Raw genomic sequence first — 22,585 nt, 5'->3', positions numbered from 1 at the left:
TCTCAAAAGATCCCAACACACACACGCACACACCATATCAGGCAGTGGCTGGTATGTGGACAGATTAAGACCCTGCCAGGCTGTGCTCTTTCTACTGTTACACACACACACACACACACACACACACACACACACACACACACACCTCTTTCATATTGTCTAATCTTTACCACATGAACCTCACAGTGTAACCTGGTTATTCTGCTGGTCTTCCATTTTTCTTTAACACCTCTCATCAGTATTTACAAACACTTTACATTTGATAAACTGACTGTAACACACTAGAACGTAGATATGAAGACTTGCTTTAAGTCTTAATCATATGAAATATATATATAATATATATTGAACTGATGAGGTGCACGCGGCGTCCCATAGGGAGCTGCTCTCCTTCTTTTCTTGTTATAAATCTTAAATCTCTTCTTTTGGCTGATATCAGTAGTCGCATAACATTTATTATTACAGTTGTGCAGATTATATTCAACTGAACAACTGAACATTTCATGGGATAAAGCTGAGCTACATGTACTACGCACATACCCACATTTTCATACATACAATCAAAAAAAAAAGAGAAAAGAGGCTCTGAAGCATCAGAAACATTTATTTTACAACAGTACATCAGTTACTTAATTTACCCAAACGTCTGCCTGACAGACGGAAACATTATTAGTCCATGCTAAAAACAGAAATCCTCTACATCTCTATGTACTGTGCCACTGCGTGTATATACAGCAGGTCTGCCATTCAGTCACTGTCAAAACGGCTCACATCTAAAATTCTATACATCCCCTTGACATACCAGCTAATTGTTAATCAATTGTTAAAAAGATAAGAAAAATAAAATAAATAAAATAATGCTTCAATATTATTATCATCTGGTTGCTATATTCACGCATCCGTTCTTGTTATTTATGTCACTGTTTGGATCTAACGATGGAAGTTTCTCGACATGACGCTGCACTCACTCAGACGCTGTTGCATGTTTGGTCAGTGGAGGAAAAAAAATGACAGAAAGAAATTAAGAATTTAACAACGTGACATTTCAGTGGTCAGTGATCACATGACACATTAATTTGGTTAAAACAGAGCATCTGCAGGTTTCATAAAAACCCTTTAAAAGACTGGAAATATCAACAGAAACAAAGAGAAAACCAGCTCAGAAAATGTGTTGACTCTGATATAAAAAAAAGTTTTGGGGGTTTGATGGTGAAGACATCTCATAACTTGATCTCATTCTTCTTTCTGGCCTAAAACTGAGCTCATGTTTTTTTATGAACCTGCAGATTTCCTGAAATCTTTAAAAATATCAATTGGAAGTCCAGAGCTGGAGGAGGAGACTTGTTGAGCTCTTATTGCACTTTCTCATGATATGTATAAACACATAATGAGCGTGTGTTTGATTGAGGAATTAGCATGTCTGGTTGGATCTAGGTGTAAGTTTTTTTAAAATGTTTTTTTTCTTACAAAAATGAAACAGTTGACACAAACAACCACAAAGTTCCTGTGTTTTCTACTATAGCAGAGCAAGAGTGAAACTCGTGTGTCACAAATAAAGACCAACTACAAAAAAAAGTGTTATTCTGGTAAATCGTACTCTAACTAATCAGTCTGATGTAAACTGCTTTTCATTTGCTTGGAGAATTAAGTCATCCACCAAACTGCTGCCACACGAACAAGTAAGACTTTGGATATCGATATCCTCCCTTCATTCACATAAATAAGGAAAAAAAACAAACAATGAAACGCAAATCTACAGATGGACAGAAAAAAAAAGGTTCAAATTTCTGACCAACTGAAAGAAAATACAGTGAAATCTAAACATACAGTTCACACGACGTACAGCATTTTTACTTTCTCACAAAACAAATTGAAAACTAAAAACAAACAAAAACGGGGCTCCATCAGTGAGTGTGTGTGTGTGTGTGTGTGTTCATCTGGGTGACAGCAAAAGGTCACTAATATACGGTTATATACTGGTAACACTGGACTCTGTGGCTCCCGCCGCACACACAGCTTTAAACGGGAAGCCGGGAGCTCGGTCCTTCACACGTGGAAGGAAAAGTGAACACAAGTGAAGGAGGAGAGGAGAGAGGAAGTGAGGAAGAGGAGGAGGATCGCAGTGAATCCACATGGGAGAAGTGTTAATAACAAGTAACGTGAAGCTGAAGCAGTGTGATCACTCTGTCATTAAATAATAAGACCACGAGACTTTAACAGGCCCAGGATGTTCTGTGACGGCGCAGAAAAACACACAGTGTCAGTGAACCTCTCGCAGTTTCGCTCGACTGTGGGCTGGTGTTGATTTTCAGCTATCTGTCCGGTCATGGTCACACGTGCAGGAGATGGTTAAGATTCAGTCCCAGCAGCTGCAGAGTTTCCAGAAGAATCTGAAACTTCTTCTGGTTAATGCTGCAGTGGATGACTGGGAGAGCTGACATGCTAAGAGGTGGCTGCATGCAAATATTCATCAACCAGAATCAGTTCCAATCTTTAGGAATCTCCTTCCAACTCTCCCGGAGGCTCGTGAAAACCTGAAGCTCATCCTTCAGAATGGAGACCACACTTTTTCTTTGATTTAAGAGGAGTGAGTGAGGGGGAGTCGATGCCGGTGCGGCACCTGTTGAAGTGTGAGCTGCCCTCTCCATACCGAGGGGGGGTCATGTTCATAAGGGTACTGAGGACAAATAAACACCTCCACCCCCAGCCAGTCCTATCAGCTCCTCATAGAACATATAGACGGGATCACTGACCCACTTCCAGCCGGTGTAGAGAGACAATCAGTGTCTTTCTCAGGCAGCAGAAAACGACGACTGCAACAATAAACACAAGGAATTTACCAGTCAAGGTATTCAGTTAAAAACTCGCTGTGTCAGAAAACAGGCAGCTGATGACACCGACGTGCAGAGCATAAACTGGGTTCTAAAGCTACAGACACAGAAAAGTCCAGTTCCCATCATGGCTTCCTTCATTCTGAGAACAACAGAGCAGAAACATCCACCTTCCTCCTCAACATCCCCACAGACGTCTTCCTCAGGACCGTGCTGCTGCTCACAACAACAAACTAAAGACAAGTAAATATCAAGAGAGAAAATTTTGCGCCTGAATCGACTACGACACACTTTGTTTCACATGACAGAAGCATCGCTGTTAAATTTACTGTGTCACTCAAACTCCAGACGTCAGCTGAAGCTTTTAGTGTTTGTGCTGAGGTTCAGCAACTTTCAGGCTTTTTCTTCACACTGTAAAAACTGAATCCAAAAAAAAAAAAAAAGCTTGTAACGTTACTGAAACCTTAATCCTGCCCTGCTGTGAGACAGCTGGTGTGTCCCTGTCGAGCTGCTGATTGTGTTTGGGTAGAAGAAGCTCACACAGACTCCCTCCGGTTTGTTGTTCGGTCTAACCAGTGTTAAAGAACTGTTCACTTTATTTTTCTCTCCTCCTCTTTCACTTCCTTTCTCCTCTTTCTGCCTCCATTTGAAATTCAGAGAGAGGAAGGTTGGGGCTGAACTGTCAGAGTGATGTTTTTATGTTTGCTGGTGTGTGTGTTTTGTATTAATAATTACTGCAGCGGATGAACTGACAAGAAGGTGTTTTGTGTGTGTGTGTGTGTGTGTGTGTGTATCAGTCCTGTGATTGTGGTGGAGCCATGTGTTATTGGTTGATAGTGTAACTGTGGAATAACCGTCAGGTTTGGGCTGAGTGTGTGTGTGTGTGTGTGTGTGTGTGTGTGTGTGTGTGTGTGTGTGTGTGTGTGTGTGTGTTCAGTATGCGTCGGTCCTGTAGCTTTGGTGGGCATCGGAGGTGAGCTGGGTGGTTTCTGTGGCTGAGGATGGCTGCATCACGATGGGCTCACCGCCATCTGGGGAGAAAACACACACATATCAAAAAGTATGTGAACCAGAACGGACCAATCACAGAGAATAAAATATAAAAGGAGACTTAAAAACTTAACACATTGGTATAAAGCCAAGTGGATTTATTCCCAGTCCACTGCACAGGTGTCTTTGCATTACTTTAGGCTGCATTTCCAGATTAAGCTCTTGTCCACCAAGAATAAACAACATCTTTAAAAGCTTGCTGACAGATGCAGAGTTTAATGAGACGTAACCCAGGCCCCCCCCAACCCTCACCTCTCTCGTCAGCGGTCATCTGGGCCTCCAGGTCTTCGGGGGACACGTAGAACTCGGGCTCCTGGTCCATGGGCGGCCGAGGTTTACATTTACCACAGCAACAGTTACAGCAGCAACACAGGCAACAGCAGAAATAACAACCTGTGGCCAGACAGCAGAAGACGAACAAGGCCTGTGGGATGGATGGATGGAGAGAGAGAGAGAGAGAGAGAGAGAGAGAGAGATTAGACAGAGCAGAGGCACAGGAACAGGGATGGGAATCAAGAACCAGTTCCACATTGTCAGTGTCGTCGGAATTTAATGAATTCCTTTTATCAATGCATGAAAATATATTAAAGGAAATCAGTTTGATGCAGCTGATAAAATTAATAATAAAGCTGCAGCCGTAGCCTGCAGGCTTATGTTGACAATATTAATATTCACTTGTCCTAAGATTCTTTAGAAAATATTCTACTGTTGATGTCTGATTCCCGAGTGCACGGTCGTAGCACAGCCAGCTGGTCCTGTTCGGTCCCTCCTACCTTCGCCCACCAGCTGGACAGAACGAAGTAGGTGTTGACGTTCTCCTCTCCAAACTGCTCGGCCACATAGAGCCCCAGAGAGCCGTATTTGTCGTAGATGTTCTTCTTGGTGGCGTCCGCCAGTATGGAGTGGGCGTTGTTGATTTCCTTAAACTTCTCGGCCGCCTCTGGGTTGTCTGGGTTCTTGTCTGGGTGGAACTTCAATGCCAGTTTCCTGTGAAAGGAAAGAGGGAGCGGAGGATTGAGACTCAAACAGACACCTGGATACGTTTATGTAATGAGCCCCTAGAGCGTTCCTGCCGTCAGATTCAGAAACATTCAAGTACTGAAAATCACCACAGACCCTCTGATATAATACAGGAACCGTATCAACAGTTTACATCTTTAAAACTTATTTACAACTCTTCATTTAAACATGAACTTCTGTTTATTCCAGGATCCATTTCACCACTTTGGTCACAGGCCTCTGACGCCCTCTAGTGGATGCCAGTCATAAAGATGGCGTCCCTCCCCTCATTGTGGGGCTGGTGCGGTGGATCATACCTGTAACATTTCTTGATGTCCTCTGTCGTGGCGTTCTTATCGACTCCCAGCACGGCGTACAGTGATTCTCCTGATGTGGAGAGAGCCCTCTGTCTCTGCTGCTCCATGGCCTCTCTCGCTCTCTCTCTCTTTTGCTTGCTCTCTCACTCACTCTTTTGCACTCTCTCTCTCTCTCTCTCTCTCTCGCTCACCTGTCAGGCAGAAAGAGGAAAAAGAAGAAAGGACAAAGCAGCTGATGAGCCAGAGGTTCAAATCAAAACTAATTCCACACATTTTTCCAAAAAAAAAAAATTATAAAAATAAATAAATAAATAAATTAAATGACTAATTAATAAGACAATTACACAGAGGAATGCAGCTGTTATATTAATTACTGACTCCTGATTAATCGATTAATCATTTTATCAACAAAATGTCAGAAAGACTGTCCAAAAATCTGAACATTTCACAAATGTAGTTTGTTTAAACAGCAGGGCCACAAAGAAAAAAATATTTCCATTATTAATTTATCAATTAATCTGCAAATCATTTTCTCGATTAACTGATTATTTGGTCTATAAAAACAGTTTCCCAGAGGCCGAGGTGACGTCTTCCGATATCATGTGTCATTATGTCATAATGACACATTATGTCATCTTGAACAGAGACTGAGAGGCATTTTTACTTGATAAATTATTTAAACTATGAATCAATTACCAAAATAGAGAATTGAATTTTCTGTCTCCTGAGTATCAATAAATCCACTGATCATTTCAGTCCTAAATTCAGTTACTCTACTTCAATGTCGAGGGACCTTTCGCTGTGTGATGGACAAAACCCATCACTGTTCTCTCATCTGGTCTCCAGACACCTTATCAGACCTTCAGGCACAGACGCCCAGTATCACTGCTGCTGATTACAGTGAACACTGTCTTTACTTCCTGGTTTTAGAGGCTCAGATGGGAACAAAACCAGGGCTGAGCATTTTTCACAGGGACACGAGGAGAACTGTAGAACAGCTTTAGTCAGGAGTGTTTACTCAGGACTGCATGAGAGCAGCTGCTGTGTGAAGGTACAGACATGGCTTTAATAATAAAGGAAAAACATACAAGGATACAAGGAAATAAGAGAGCATTAAAGACAGAATAAAACACATTTATTTACTGAGTGTTTATGGTCAGATGACGACTTGGCTGCAGCTGTGTGTTTAATCGTCGCAAACTCAAAGATAATTAGCTTCCACTGAAATATGTAACCCATTGCAGCTTCACATACAGAATCGAGCATCAACAAACACAGTCGAGCTACAACAATGAGTTAATATACAAATATTTGTGGTTTCAGGTCTCACAGATATGAGGATTTGATGCTTTTCTTTGTCGCACAAGAATAAACTAAATATCTTTGGGTGAAAATTATCACACAGAATTTTTGAATATTTATTGTCGTTTTATGACTTGAAAAATAGTTGCAGGCCTAAAATACAGAACTGTTGATAATGAAAGCTTGCTCATGTTTCCCAGGGAAGACTCCACAACAGGCATACACAATAAAGTATAAACCTGAACTCCAAAAATATCCTGTCACACAGGACCCTGAGGTCAGAGTTCACACTTAACCTTCTCCACCACGTCAGCTGTTATTTTACTCCTGAATCCGTAGAAAGACATCAAACATATTTCTATTGAGGATGAAACGTAAATGAAATGATGACGTTGTCTTTCTTTATCTGCAGAACTGATGGAGGAAATGTTGAGTATCACTGTGACAATAAGTGTCTGTGAAGCTGCTCCTGCTGCTGCTTTCATAACCACAGTAACTTCTGTAAAAGTACGTTGAGTGATTACGCAGCAAAAAAACACAATTGAGTAAGATTTTAAAACCTGTTTAATGACTGAATTAATTCAAGTCATTACTCTTGATGAAATGATTTTGCTAAATGTGTTGGTGTGTAGATAATATTTACTACATAAATGACAATAGGCTGGTTAATCAGTGTTGAATAGAAATCTTGTTCTTTTCATTTAATTGGTTCATTGTTGTCTCAAAGGTCACTGTCGTCAGTAACTTATTACCTGCTGTCGTTCAGTCTTTAGATCCTGGTAGTTTCATTTCTAACACAACAGGAATGCAGGATATCTAGTGCAGTAACCAGGCCGCTGCACTCTTTTATAATATTGGTACATTTAAAGGTTAAGGTCGAGCTGTGTAATATTAATGTTACTGTTAAATCATTGGTTAAATAAAAGTAGGAGTGTGAGGGAGTGTGGTGGATTGATCCTGCGTTCTGCAGCTCACACAGCAAAGACATAATGAAAATCAGCACGAACCTCCTGTGGGGCAACATGGTTTATGTAGAACAGGAATCATGATAAGCTAATTCAACCAGACCACAACACACTAACAAACTCACACACCCATCGACAACAATAACAAACCGGCTTCAGGCAGGAAGTGAGCTGATGAGGCTGCATGTGAATGTTTGCAGAACGGGTGGATTCAATGTTAAACTTGGGTTATTTATTTGTAGATTTGATATTTATGTAAAAAAAGGAACAGACTCCAGGTTTCTGAATCCTGCAGGAAATCCACTCCCTGACCTTTGAACTGAGCGGGGACTAACCCTGGCTGGTATAACCCAGCCAGACAGCAGGTGTACGGGGGTTAGCAGCAGGCTTACAGACCACACTAAGCCAATTCACCCTCACAGGCACTAAACCAGACTGTAGACTTAAATTAACGACAGGAGAATAAGCTGCACAACGTCCTCACATCAGATCTACACCTCTACGATGAGCAATCATCACACTATGATTCATGCACATATATTCTACCACGGCTCCCATCACAGAGCTGTACACATGTAATAAAATGTAATGTGTGGCGTGACACCGTTTATTAGGAGGCTAGTGTAATAAAACCAATATGCTCAGGGTATTGTGGAGGTTTAGTGGTTAAACTGCACGGTTTGATTTCAGTCCCGCCCCCTGATTTCTGCTGTCCAGCTGTGAACTAACCCAATTTGCTCTAACTTTACTCACTGCTCAACTCCACTGAGCTGTTCCCGGTGATCTTTCGTCCCAGAGTTCATGTCATTCATTTATTTATTGGAGCTGAACAGATCAGTTGATCAGGAAATTAATCTGCATCTGACATGATCATAAACTGAATATGTGAAGACGTCATCTTGGGCTTTAGGAAATTTTCAGTTATTTTTTTCTCTATTTACTATTTACATGATAATTACAATAATGATAATGATAATTATGTATATGACTTTTAGTAAGCACGCTTAAAAAAGATATGATTGTTTATGGTGAAGCACTGGATGTTTTGACGTGTTTGTCTTGATAGTTGCTGCTTGTTCACTCAACTTCATTTCCACCACGGCTTCCTCCCATCGGCCAAATGTGACTGATCTGAGTCCAGTTCCTTGATAGAAAATCACTATGGCAAGTGATAAAGCCAAATTCAACACTTTAGAAACGTATGGGTGACTTAACATTGTGGTTTCTGACCAATGGAGGAGTTTTGAGGCAAATATCAATTTTTAGAGCTTAAAAAAATCTCATATGAAAAAACACTCCAGTAATTTAAGTATTGAGGAGGCTTTGTACTCAGCAGGCAAACAGTCCATCCACTACAGGGCTGCAACTAAGGATTATTTTCATAATTGTTAAATGTCTCAGTTACTCTCCGATTCATCTATAAAATATCAACAAATACTGAGGAACTCCATCACAACTTCCAAGGTTTTTTTTCAACTGTAGGTCAAATGTAAGACAAGAAGAAAATAAATATAATGATTAATCTATAATCAAAATAGTTGCCAATTTATGTTCTGTTGGTTGACGAATCAATTAATCAATTACCCATTTTTAATAAACTATAATCAGCCAATAATATCAGCCACACAGAAGCGTGCGTGCGTGCGTGTGTGCGTGTGCGTGTGCGTGTGGGAGGAGGTGAACTTCAGCAGATTGTGGCTCGTTAGCCAAACACGCATGATGATAATCTTGAACACACAAAGGATTGAATAATGCACAGTGTGGATTAAGACTGACTGTAAAGAGAAACACACCATGAACAAACACACTCTACACAAAATGCGGAACACGTCCTATTCACTGGACAAAAAAACAACTTTGAAATTAAAACAAAAGTCCTCATTCTGTGTGGCAGCCATTAGTCTCTCTAAAGCCCTACATGGCACCAGATGGCCGCTATTGCCATAGCAACTCTACAATGCCTCGACAACGACACAGCTGACAACACATCGATTTAACACCTCCCTAAATCCCGCCCACCACTGTGCCTCGGATTAACCAGTCACAACACAGATAAACCTCCCACCTGACTGGGATTAACCAATGAGGACGATTCATCCATACACCAGGGATTATGAACCGAGAGAGAGAGAGTTCTAGTGTGTGTGTGTGTGTGTGTGTGTGTGTGTGTGTGTGTGTGTGTGTGTGTGTGTACTTGTACTTGCTACATAGTAAGGACCAAAAAAAGTATTTTACTAACAGACTGAGGACATTTTGGGAAAGTGAGGACATTTTGGCCGGTCCTCACTTTTTGAGACACCTTCAAATCACATGTTGAGGGTTAAGACTTGGTTTTAGAGTTATGGTTAGAATTAGGTTTAGGTATGTGTGTGTGTGTGTGGTGAATAATCACAGCCAACCACCACAGTGAGTCTAAACCCACCTGAGCAGCCAGTGAGATTGTGTCTTGTTGAATGAGCTGAGAGTCAGATTCACAGGAACAAACAGGGCGAAGAGAATTGACACACCTGTAACGAGGATGACACCATATGGTCCGAGTCTCACAGTGTGAGGGTGAGATTCAAGATGAGCCTCCACACCCGAGTGCCACATCTGTTTTTACTTGATATTATCTCTGGTCGAGGCTCGTCTGCTTTGGTTTCTCTTTAGTCTGAACTACAGTGGAGAAACTGACTCTGCTGCAGGTCTGTATTTGTTCCATTCAACACCACACAAATCCTCAGACTAAATAAAACCTCTGCTACAATAGACGTTACTTTACACAGATTTCACCCTCAGGGCTGAAACTAACAATCAGTTTTAATTATCAATTAATCTCTTGTTTTATCTGGATAAACACAGATGTAAACACCAGAGAATATTTGGCATTTTTGCTTTAAGCTAGAATTACCTCCTCATGGTTGTTTGCCTCCGCCACTCAGACAAGTTCCAGGTTACATCCCAGTTTATCCACAATCATATAAAATATCAACCATTTGAGTGAAATTTTGTCATAATTGCTGTGTGAAGTCTTGAATTATGGCCAAAACCGTATTTTGTGAGGTCACCATGACCTTGACTTTTGAGCACCAGAATCTAATCAGTTCATCCTTAATTCCTTGTGAATCAGCACCAAAAATGTTGATTGAACAAATTATTATAGAGTAATATTTCCAGAAAATCTATTCAGAAAAGGTTTATAGTTAATCCAGCAAATTATATACCTGAAAAGTTCAAAGTGAAAAAATCATACATCAGTCCTGCTTATTGATTTGTGTACATGTATGATTTCCCTCTTAAACATTTTCATTTTAATTTGCTGTGTCGGTGCCATAACAGGGTTTTTTGTGACACTAAATTAAAAACAGGTCGCAGCACTTAAGCACAAATCACAGTCTTCGTTCCAATCAGTTCCTGAGCAGCCCAGAAACCCTCAGATTCTTCTCATCCAACATTCAAAAGGAAGAAAAAACAAGTAAACTGGTAACAACGACAAGCAAAGGAAAAAAAATCTATAGACCTGAGATAGTAGATAATCACATAGAGAGCGCAGCACCCTTACAGAAGAAGCAAACATCAGTGTGGCCTAGAACAAAACCTGCAACAACTCAGCATCATCTTTGCATCTGAATAACTCACAACTGAAGACCAGAGACCTTCAGGCATCTCCTGTCCCTCCTGCATGTCTAACGTCAACGTGCTTTACTAAAAGGGTCCAGAACCAAGGCAGAAAGACACGTCGGTGTGTGAGCATCACTCACTTTGTTCTTGTAACTGTGTTCTGCAAGCGGTTAGCATCGTCTCCATAACAAACCCTGCATAATCAAACAGCCTGTGAACATCTGAACAGCTGCCAGAGATGCTGCTGTCTGTACACTTCTCTGTGACTTCATGTCTGCTTGAATAACAACACTGAGTGTGTGTGTGTGTGTTTATAGCTCTTGACTTTGCAGCTGCACAGTTTAGTGTGTGCACGAGTCCTCTCACAAGGAAGCAGAGAACTGAACATAGTAGAAACGTTAAGATAACACCACTGCGACACGATGCAACAAATCATCCTCACTGCAAAAACAAACCAAAGCACAGGGAATTTATTTTAAACAACATGAGGTTCAATCAGTCACTGTCAGGTCACACCGGTGCAGATTTTCAGATAAAACCTATTATTTATTCAGTAGTGGCGATGCAGTTAAACACAGATCCTAATCAAAGAGTGAAACTGATGTGTTGCACAGAGAGTTTATAGCCGGTGCTAATTTTCAACTCTCGTCTATCGCTTGGGCTTTTACATGTACAGTGTAATTAAAGTTTCAGAGTATACTATATTGAAATGCACTGATTGTGATGTACAGTCTAAGAAGAGACAACAGCAAAAACAACACAAAACAAACAGACAAAATAATTCATAACATCAAACAATGAGCTAAAAATAAACTGATGTACAGTGTAAAAAGAGACAACAACAGACACACAAACAGGGAAATAGTCAAACAATACGATACAGTTACCTACAAATGGGTGCAGCTCTGGTTTGCTTTAGTACTCATCCTTTGTTGTAAATGAATTTAATTTGTTTTCAATTGGTAACGTGTTTCAAAGTTGACAGCTCTTTATAGAGAAAGCTGATTTTAGATCTACATTGTGGTATTTTGTAGTCACCATTCACCCACAGAGAGTGACAAACCAAGACTTTAATACAGAAGAAATGAAATGAAAATGAAATAATATTCTCCACGCATGAATGTAACACTCACAACTGGGCGCTTTCCAGCCCAGACTGGGTTACACCACAGAAGAAGTGGTGCATCAGAAATCAAAAGTGTTCACAGCTGATCTGTATAACGTGCTGACTCGAAGCCTGACGAGCAGCTCTGACACAGTGAACTGGTCTCTGGAGACTCGCAGCAGCTTTTATTGGAGAAGTTGAGAGTTTTGCTGAAGACATGAATAGAGATTAAAGAGGGAGAAGGATGAGCGACTGACTCACTTCCCTTTACTGGGACTCAAATCAGCAGGTCTCCTGTCATAAATACATTTCACCAGCCAAATAACAGGGGAGTATTATGTTATATCATGGTGTGTGTGTGAAGTCATAGTCACCATTGATGCATTTGTTTGTGCAGTTTTTAAGGCAGTTTTTCCTCCGTCACTCCTATATTGTATGTATGAGGGAGACTGAGAAAATAGGCCAGAGATCCTGTTGTCAGCTTAAAAGGAGCTCTCACTCCACACACACACACACACACACACTAAGAGATAACATAAGAACAGTAAACTGCAGCCCATGTATTATACAAAAAGGAAAGCCAAAGGTCTTTTGGTGGTGATGGCTCAGATCTGTCAGAATAAACAGTTTTCTCTTCGCTGTTTATGAAACAGTGTGCATGTCACGTCTTAAACGCTCTGATAAGTCACTTCCTGTGAGCAACAAAGTGTCACTATCTCAAAATCGACAGATAATTGTTACATAACAGTGACTTTAGAACATGTTTGTATCTCAGAATTGGAGGGTTTGAGAGAGAAGTGTGGCGACTGTGGTGATGAGTAAAGTCAGAAATGTTGAGCTCAATGTGTGCACAGTGAAAATGTGCAGAAATACATTCATGAATTCAGGGTATAATTATATATTCTCTGTGCTTTACTCTGATACAAGTATGTAGCTCCATGTACAGTAAGACGTGTATTTAAGCATTTAATCATAAATGATCAGATCTTGGTTTTGCCACAACTGAACTACACAAATATTGTATCAATGGAATGACTGCTCATACTGCAGTGAACAGTATAAACACAAGTAAACAGGAGATCCCTGGTAAATCCCATTCCTCAGGGGATAAGTGTGTGTGTATGTTTGTGTGTGTCCTCATTTTTAGTATTAAACCTCTGTTTATCCAGGGAAGGTTCACCAAACACACCCAACAAAGCTCTTCCCTAACAACACCCAGATCCACTGTTTCAAACTGTTTTGTGAATCTAACAGGAAGTCACAGGCTAAAAGTTTTGTGTCTTGTTTTAAATGACGCTACACTTCAGGCCCAGGAAGTAGAAAAATCAACATGAGGAATCCCTCATTTAAAACATGCCCATTTTGTCAAGTTGTGGTTCACGGATCCAGTGATCAAGCTTGTTTGGTACAAGACCCGACAGAATTCACATCATCGTCATTATTTTTGTTGTTTTTTTCCCCAGTGAAAATGAAATGGAAAAATGAACCGTTCCCACTATAATCATGACTCATATCGCAATCACAGTATCTGCCAAAATAATCACAATATGATTTTTTTGGATGTTGTTCAGCCCTAATTTTAACAGGCACTGAGTCATAGGTCAAAAAAGGTTCCCAGAGGAAGTTCCACCTTCGGAACAATCTTTTAATCTATTGAAGACCCTCTCTCTGCCACTGCTGTGGCTCCATGCTGATGATTGGTTTGTTGGTTCTTCTTTTGCCGCCTTTAAAAACAAACAACCAAACACCAACTTTTTTTAAACAAAAGAGGAGTCAGGCGGAATAAAACACACATGCTGCACAACAGCAACATGCAGCCATTGTAAATGTTTTAACAAATAGTTGCGACTCTTCCTGCTTTTGTTGACTTTCAGAGCCGCCTTTCTGAATGCTTACTGTTGTTTTCCACAGGGTCCACTACACTGCAGTGTGGAGGGGTCACAGCACACACAGCTGCACGGGAGGTGGCCTGTGATCTGGAGCCCTGAATTAACACAAATCCAATTTAAGTAGGATAGGATAGGATTTTTTATTTTACCTCAGAAAGTCTGCTGTGTCTAAAAGTAGTTACAACAGTGTGTGTAATGCTTCACGCTACATTTACACAGACTGGACTGAGACAATTAAACAGCAGTTTTCAGATCCTGCTCTCATTTATTCTGAACTGTTCTGTTTCCCTTAGTGCTGCTTCATGGGGAAGACATGAATCATTAGTCAGTATTATTGACTACACAAGCCACCAGCTGCTGTCTACACACACACACACACACACACACACACACAGCCAGCCTCATGTTGTACTGTGACAAAATGAAAAACCAAAAGTGCAAATGGAATTTAAATTATGCAGGGAGGATGTTACCCTCCCAAACTCTCCATCTCTTTTGCTGACTCCTGCACACAGAAGTTTTCATACTTTACATTTAAAACACAGAACAACAAACTGGGCTGCTGCTCGTCACAGTCCACAATCACACCTGGAGGAGCATTCTGAATTCTTGAATTCATATCCAAGCTGTGGACACTACACGTGCACACACCCCCAGCTGTGTCTTTCTTTCAATGAACATCTGTCTGCAGCACACAACACACTCTCATGTCTGAAAACCTAGAACCATCAACATTTTGACATTTCTTAAAAAATCACTTGAAATGTTTATCAATTATCAAAAGAATTTGCTGATTGATTTTGCCATTGCATGCAAAAATACCACATATTTGCTCATTCCAGCCTCTCAGATGTGAGGGTTTCATGCTTTTCTTCATCATTTATGATTAAATATCTTTGGGTTTTGGACTCTTGGCTCAACAAAACCAGCCATTTAAATATATCAACGTAGGCTCCTGAAAACTATTGTAATTTGTGTTTCTCACATTTTTCAGACACTTTAGAGACATAACAATTAATCAAGAAATATCAGCAGGTTTATCAATAACAAAAATAATGAGTATTGGTTGCCCTGTTTCCATCAGCTTAGTGATGTCACATCACTGCTTCAGTCCAAAGACATTTAGTTACTGTCGCTTCAGACAAAGGAATACAGACAAACACAAGAAGCTGGAACTAGTAAATATTTGGTATTTTTGCTCAAAATATTACAAAAGTTATTGACTCATTATTAAAATAGCTGTTGATTCAATTTTTTGTCAATGAACTAATCAATTAACCAATTCATCTTAAGACAGATCAAGTTTAAACTCCCTGCATCATGAAATATACTAAACATCTGCTGACGTAGGATTTCAGTGTTGTTTTTCCTTCACATCCATCATTCCCGCCTCCCTCACACCTTCCTCACACCTCCTCCTCCTCCTCTGATGAAGGTGTAGAGCAGGAAGAGTTCTGCTCTACACCTTCATCATCACTTCCTCATTACCGTGTCACACCATGTCTTCCCCTCTTTCCTCGTTCTCAGCTTATAGTTTTTTTCCTCTCCTCCTCTTCCCACGTTCATTTCTTTCCATTTCTCTTGTTTCTTTTCCATCTCTCTTCTCTTTCTGCTTGTTCCCAAACACCATCTCTGCTTCAAGTGTAATTTTGGTTTTTCTTGCAGTTTCCTTCTCCTTTTCCTCCTCACTTCCCCATTTAGCCTCATTTAGAGGCTAGATTTTTACATGGAGACCATTTCATATTGAATTACTGCATCTCCTGAAACATTTTGCCACACATCAAAAATCTGCTTCTTAAAGCCGCTGTGGCCTATAACTCTACTTAAAGACAGACACTACTTTAAAAGAAAAACAGGTATAGGTTCAATTTCCTACATCATATAGTATTAATAAAGAAACACTGACTGACACACACTCATCCTCCCCAGCTCCTTTCTCACTGCTCAGATATTTTTCTCTAAGTGGTCTTCTGGGAATCTGACCTCAACTTATCTCTGCACTTAAGAATATGGCTTTTGTAAAGGAGCAAAAATGATTTGACAAACTCCAGATTGAATCTTTGATTTACTCACAGACCTCGTGTTAGCTGCTTAATGATCACAATTATCATTAATATTAAAGAGCTGGAATCAGAGAGAGAAAGACAGAGATAAGAGACATATTATAACTCCAATGATGATTAAATAATGAGGGAATTAATACTAAGATCCACCTGTTTTAGCTAACAAAGAAGAAGAAGAAAAATTAGAAGCTGAGGAAATGTTTCAGTTAAAAGAAAAAGTACATAACAAATTCATATGATTTTGTTATCACCACAACTCACATGATGTCCAGTAAAATGTAAAACAAACTCAAACAAACAGACAAACTGTTACTGATTGTGAGAGTGGGCAGCTCCACATTCATTCACTGAGATCAGGTTACACACACACACACACACACACACACACACACACACACACACACACACACACACACACACACACACACACACACACACACACACACACACACACACACACAGTAATGTGGCCTCAGTAAATACAGCTGGCACACACATGCAGGCCAGGACACTGGTCACTGGTGCATGTGAGCATTCTTCATTCATTGTTGACTTCCAGAGTAAACTTCAGAGACATTTCTAATACTCTGGATCAACTTTCTCCATGTCTCAAAAAGCTCTGGTGTTGTGTTCACTGACGGCAGCTCCCCTGGTTGGAAACAACTGAACCAACCTGAGATTAACAGGTGAGATTTAAAATAATGACATCACCTTCTGTGCCAGAGCAAAGATTAAAAAAACTGAGAGAGGATTGTCACAAAAATGCTAAAAGCATGAACCAAACCAAAGCAGCTATAGAGGTCACTGCAGGTCATAAACTCAGCATATTCTTTACCACAGCTTTAGTGTCAACTGAACATGATGTCGATGGGACTTGATGCTAGGAATCTCCTTATTCCAAGAAAGCTGTGGTGTGGGTTGCTAGGACTGGAAACATCCCTCATGATGACAGATAATGAACTCAAAACACAAAGTGTTATGGGTAATTTGGCACAGATTTCTCTAGTCACCAAGGACAAATGAATAAGTGCTTTTCAGCACCTGCTGTTCAGTAATTAACTGAGGAAGTCTCTTGGTTCAGTTAGCAAAACATCTGCAAAGTGAAACTGCAAGTCAGGTTCACTAATCGGTACTTATCATGTCATGTGATAGTCAGCGGTTAATCATCATACCAGAATGAATCTTACATTATTAACTTCTTCAAATGATCACACTGAGCACAAAGTGCAGACTAGGCCATCATTTAGAGCAAAGGTTACCTGCATACAAATTAGACACACACACACACACACACACACACAAACATGAGCGTGCACACACACCTCTCCACAGCCTGCCTTCCCATCAGCCTCTGCATCTTGGCACAGGGATGGTGTGATGCAAAAAGGCCAATCCAATTCATTAGCTAATGTCCAATCAGCTGTCTGTCAGCATCCATGCATCAGCTTTCTCAATGGACACACATGCCAGCACATTACAGTAATGACCTGCTGAGGTACACTGGGCAAAGCCATACGTTCAAAACAGAAGGAGTACAGTCTCCACTCACTGCCACAGTGTTCAGTCACAAATAATGAATTTGTAAAGTTGTAATCTGCAAAAGTTTGGTTTGTTTTAGTGCGGAAACAATTCAACTAATTGTTTAAGACATATATCAAGCAAAAAAGGGTTTAAATGTTTTAATACAAAAATTTGTATTAAATTTTTTTAATACAATTCTAATATGTAATATTATGTGTAATATAATATGTAATATTTTTGACATTCTCAACTTGTTGAAATTCACAAATAAAAGTTGTTTTTTGAACAAGGTTTTCAGGTTAAATCCCAAAAACAGCTGACTGCTTGGCAGACCTGCACAGTGCTCAACAATAAGAGTGTGACTGTTGTACCACTCAGCTCAGGTGTAACAGTGAAGCCTGCACTTCTAAAAATAGTCCTGTATATTCTAATCTTGATCAAACAGAGTCCCTGGAGAAACCGTGTCTTAACATTATTAACAGCGTCTCTTGTCGTGCTTTTACTTTCTCTAAGGAACTCTGTACTTCATTAAAAGAAAACACTGTGCAGCACAACCATGATCTACCTCAACAAGTCTATATGGAATCACTGTCAAAGCCGAGAGGGGGAGGAGAGGGATGACAGTGAAGACAGGGTGGGGGAGTCAGGGTGGTGAGGATGGAGGCTGACAGAGGGGAGAAAGCTGAGCGAGGGAGACAGAGATGGAGTGACAGAAAAAAGGGAACTGAAAGCTGCAGGAGGGAGGACAGTGAAGGTAGTATTTGACAGACGCGTGTGACTTGCGATCACAGGACTGTCGAGAGGACACGCTCATGACAAGACTCATGACCTGGGGCTATCAGCAGCCACCATCTCTCATTCAAAAGGGAAACTAAACCGTGTTTATCTGTCAGGGCATTTGTGGTTTCTCTGACTAGGAGAACTGAAGACAGTACACCACAGGGGCAGTTTTACCATTTTGTTTACTTATGGTGAGATGCTTTTCTGTTTGCTTTTCTAGTGTCTCTGCATGCGTGTGTTAAATGGAAAGATTAGCCTAGTTAAGCTCAACTGGATGTCAGCAGGATCAAGCAGCAGCTCTTTAGTAGGAAACACCTGCAAAGATGAATGGCTGCTCAAGTGACACTATACTACACATATTTATAAAGTCACTGACTTCAATGTACAAAAATAAGATTATAATGAAAATAAATCCACTTTCTTTTTACATGTACTACCAGAAACTCCTCTGTTAACTATTCTATTCTAGAAACTGTAATATCTAAACAGACTAAAGTTATGACAAACTGACAAGTAAAATTCATCTGACTTTGGGTCATTTCACCTCACAGCTAGGTTTATAGAAAGTATTATCACTGTCAGATAATTGTTGATAATCTGACAATAATTTTATCAATTGATCAAGTAACTGCCTAGTCTATGAAATGTCAAGAAATAATGAAGAAAATGGCTACTGTAGTGAGAACCTATAATAATGTGTTGATGTGTCTGTTCGTCTGTCTGTCTGTAGACAGATTTGCGTCACAACTGAAACATAATCATGAAACTTTACGGATGTGTAATTCAGATCAAAATGAAGTTGGAGTTTGAAGACAGTTGTAGTCTGAAGTGGAAATGTCAATATTGCGTTTGGTGTGACCCATCACAAGATGATCTCTAGTTTTTCATGATACAACATTTTTGCTTTCAGACTGTTGGTGGGATTATTTGAAGCACTTGAAGACATTGGGCTGTTGGAAATTCTAACAATGATTTTGAAATATTTTCTGAAATTTCTTTAGCCAAAACAGTTGATCAATAAATAAAGAAAATACTCTACAGATTAATCAATAATGAAAATAATCATTAGTTGCAGCCCTAGTGGTGAGCCCATACCCAGTGCAGTCAAAAACACTTTCTTGGGATGAAAAAAAAGACAAAACTAATCCCACTGAAATGTTTAACAGGTTTAATTACCACAAAGGATAAGAACAATGCCAAGTCTTAATTTGTGATGTCATAGCAGACACTTTGCCTGAAGACAACTGATGGAGACACCTGCTGAGACGTCACTTATTTGGATTTGTCCCGAAGTGCAACATGGATGAAATGTTCACCCAGCAGACAACCGTGAACTGTGTTCAGCCCTCTGTGAGCCTGCAGCATGACTCTCTTTAGAAGATACAACAAATGCAACTTTAATCAAATAAAAACTGAAAGATAACAACATATAAACATATCACTATACAATTAAAAAGCTCGGCTGGCCTCTTTCTCATTCATTAAGATGTGGTGAAGGATGAATCAGGCTGTGTGTAAAGCTCAGGTTCTGCAGTCATCTGCAACTGTTTTGATTCTAATGTCAGAGACTGAATATGAACCCTGTCAGCCTCCTGAGTGAGGATACAAATATCAATACCAGTGAGCCAAAGTGGGAATCCCAGCTGGGGGATAATTTTAGGTTTTCAAGGGTCACAGCAGAGACACTCTGACAGGAAACTGTGACACTGCACCACAGCTACATGAAGCTGCAGTAGTTAAGAACAGGCATAATGAATAAGGGAAATTTAAAACTCCAAATTATATACAGAGCAGAAGCTGCTATTTTTTAGGTTCTTTTGTGGATTTTTAGGGTCATTGCAAATAAAATATTGGACAAAACAAGACATCTGAAGCGTCACCAAGGGCTCTGAGAAACTGTGAGGGACACATTTCACTTTTCTGTAACATGTTATAGACTAAGCCATTAATTAAGTAATCAAATCAATAAATAGCTAAATTGTAGATATAATGATAATAAAAACAAGTGCTAGTTGCAGCCATAGCTCTGACCAGTGAACTGAACCACATTTACTTTTCAGTGTAACTGCAGTGTGGCTGCGGTTTTAATCTCCCTCTCTGACCTACTACTGCTCTGTTATCTAGGTGTAACCTGATTTGATGTGACTGGCTTTTATGTGAGTCACTGATGACCACTCGTACCAGAGCTCATACTGATGACATCATCCACCATCACGCCTTTCACTCAACCCTAACACAGACCAGCTTACGCAGACAAATAATATGATTTGGTAAAATGTTTCCTCCACGGACCGTAAAATGAAAATGACTCAGATATGACTGTTTAAAGGAAAAGGACGCTTCTTGAAGTTGATGCAATTTATGCATCATTTAAGCACGTTATGGGTAAAAACATAATGCATTTAAATAACTGATCATGGCCCTGAATTCACTAAGGCTGAATTAAAATGTCTGTTCAGATACTCTCCTGTGTGTATGACTGGAGATGCATTGATTGATTCATTCTCTAAAAAGCCTTGCACAGTATCTGTACAAGGACAGCTACTGTAGGAGTGGGTGATGCTAAGACATTATTGTTCTTTACTAGCTATAAAGAAACAGCAGAAAACTGTGAAGAAAACTTATCTTAAGAAAGCTTATCTTAATCAAAACACTGGTCATGGTGTCTTAAAATAGAAAAAGTGATGTCCAGTTGCCAAATGACTGTAGTGTTTCAGCTCTTTATTGATGTTGACTCTACTCTAACGTGATGTCGAGTGTGTTTTTATTCGGCTTTTAGTGTCCAGCTAGTTTGGCAGTTACATTCGGCAGCATGCCTCCAGGAGCAATATTTACAAAAAGAACAAACCAACAATTAGTCAGACACTGAAAGTAAGCAATGTTTGACCATTTATAAACTGATTATCAACCAATACCAACACTGTGCAGATACAAAACACTATAGCAGCATCGCAATATCAGATTGTTCCACTAAATTCTGCAATTATAGATAGCAACAAAAGAACTCAATAGTCATAATAGAGAAAATGCAGTATATTTAAATAATCCCTGTCCAATGATAAAAAATGATTTGGCTGGAAATTATTACAGAACAAGTCTTTGACGGGCTGTGTTCAGAGTCACTGCTGAGAATGAAAAGGTGAAAGGACTGATGCTCATGATTTACAACTGCAGTTAATGAAAAACCCAAAGTGTCTGACCAGAGCCAAAACTCTGTCATAAAGTTCTCATTGTGAAATGTTAATATCATCTTCTGCCATAAACATGAGTGCCCTCTCCACATCCACACACAGTCAACCGGTCTGTAATATCACCTGCCACTCCATATACACATCACATGAGGACAGAAAAAGACAGCAGCTCCATTCCAGCTATTTCAGATTCGCTCGTAAGCAAACCAATAATAGACACTGTCCCATTAAGAACAACACAATGGAAATAATTTAGAGCACTTAGCTATTTTTTCTTAAATAGCCTTCCTATTTTGGTGACATGCTATCGATCAACTTGCAGGGGAAGAGTTGCACCTGTGTCTCCAACATTTCCAAAGATCAAAAACACATTGACCCCTCACTTGGCCACAGACTGCAAATCCGGATTTATCCTGTGGTGTCTTCTCATTTTCTCACTGTTTTTACTCAAGACTGGCTGCACCGGTCACGTTTCAACGCACAATAATCAATACGACGCCCCGGGATCCGAACCCCGCGTCCACCTGCCCTCACAGACGGGAATGTCCGGCTCTCGGTTCGTGACTGGAGACAGAACTAGAAAATACCGGTCGGCTCGGGAATCAAACCGTGGTTAAAGCGGATAATCTCCAGGCACCGCATCAAAGGAACACACACAGCATCCATGTTGGTTAGCAGTCCAGAGCCTCGCCTGCACGGAGCGATGTGCCTGGTTTGAATAAGCCAGCTAGCACTTAGCCCGCTAACTAATCCAAGGACAGCAAAGCTGGCTAATGTTAGCGCACCGGCTAACGGTAACGCTTTCTTACCTTTTTCCAACCCCGGGCAGTCTGGCTCCTCTTCTTCTTTTTAAGCCAAGCGAGCTTTACAGTTCTCGCATCCCAGTTCGGCTTTGCTTTCCGCCGCTAAACCATTCAAACAGCCGGCGCAGCAGCCACGGAGCTAGCAGCTACACTGGGGAGGACCGATCTG

General features: G+C 40.3%; 1 protein-coding gene across 1 annotated transcript; it reads right to left on the bottom strand.

Annotated features, from left to right (window-relative positions):
* Positions 1-584: 584 nt before the first annotated feature.
* Positions 585-22,562, bottom strand: LOC139621187 (dnaJ homolog subfamily C member 5-like). Its single transcript, XM_071477504.1, has 5 exons — positions 22,423-22,562; positions 5,198-5,388; positions 4,655-4,868; positions 4,134-4,305; positions 585-3,862 (listed from the first exon to the last, which is right to left on the bottom strand). The coding sequence occupies exons 2-5, from the start codon at positions 5,302-5,304 to the stop codon at positions 3,765-3,767; spliced, it is 591 nt and encodes a 196-aa protein (XP_071333605.1). The 5' UTR covers positions 5,305-5,388; positions 22,423-22,562; the 3' UTR covers positions 585-3,764.
* Between the last annotated feature and the right edge of the window lie 23 nt (positions 22,563-22,585).

Source organism: Trachinotus anak, unplaced genomic scaffold (assembly GCF_046630095.1).
Source record: "Trachinotus anak isolate AG129_WGS33_773 ecotype Australia unplaced genomic scaffold, CSIRO_AGI_Tana_v1 ptg000004l, whole genome shotgun sequence".
Taxonomy (NCBI): domain Eukaryota; kingdom Metazoa; phylum Chordata; class Actinopteri; order Carangiformes; family Carangidae; genus Trachinotus; species Trachinotus anak.
This window is presented reverse-complemented; position numbering and strand designations above follow the sequence as displayed.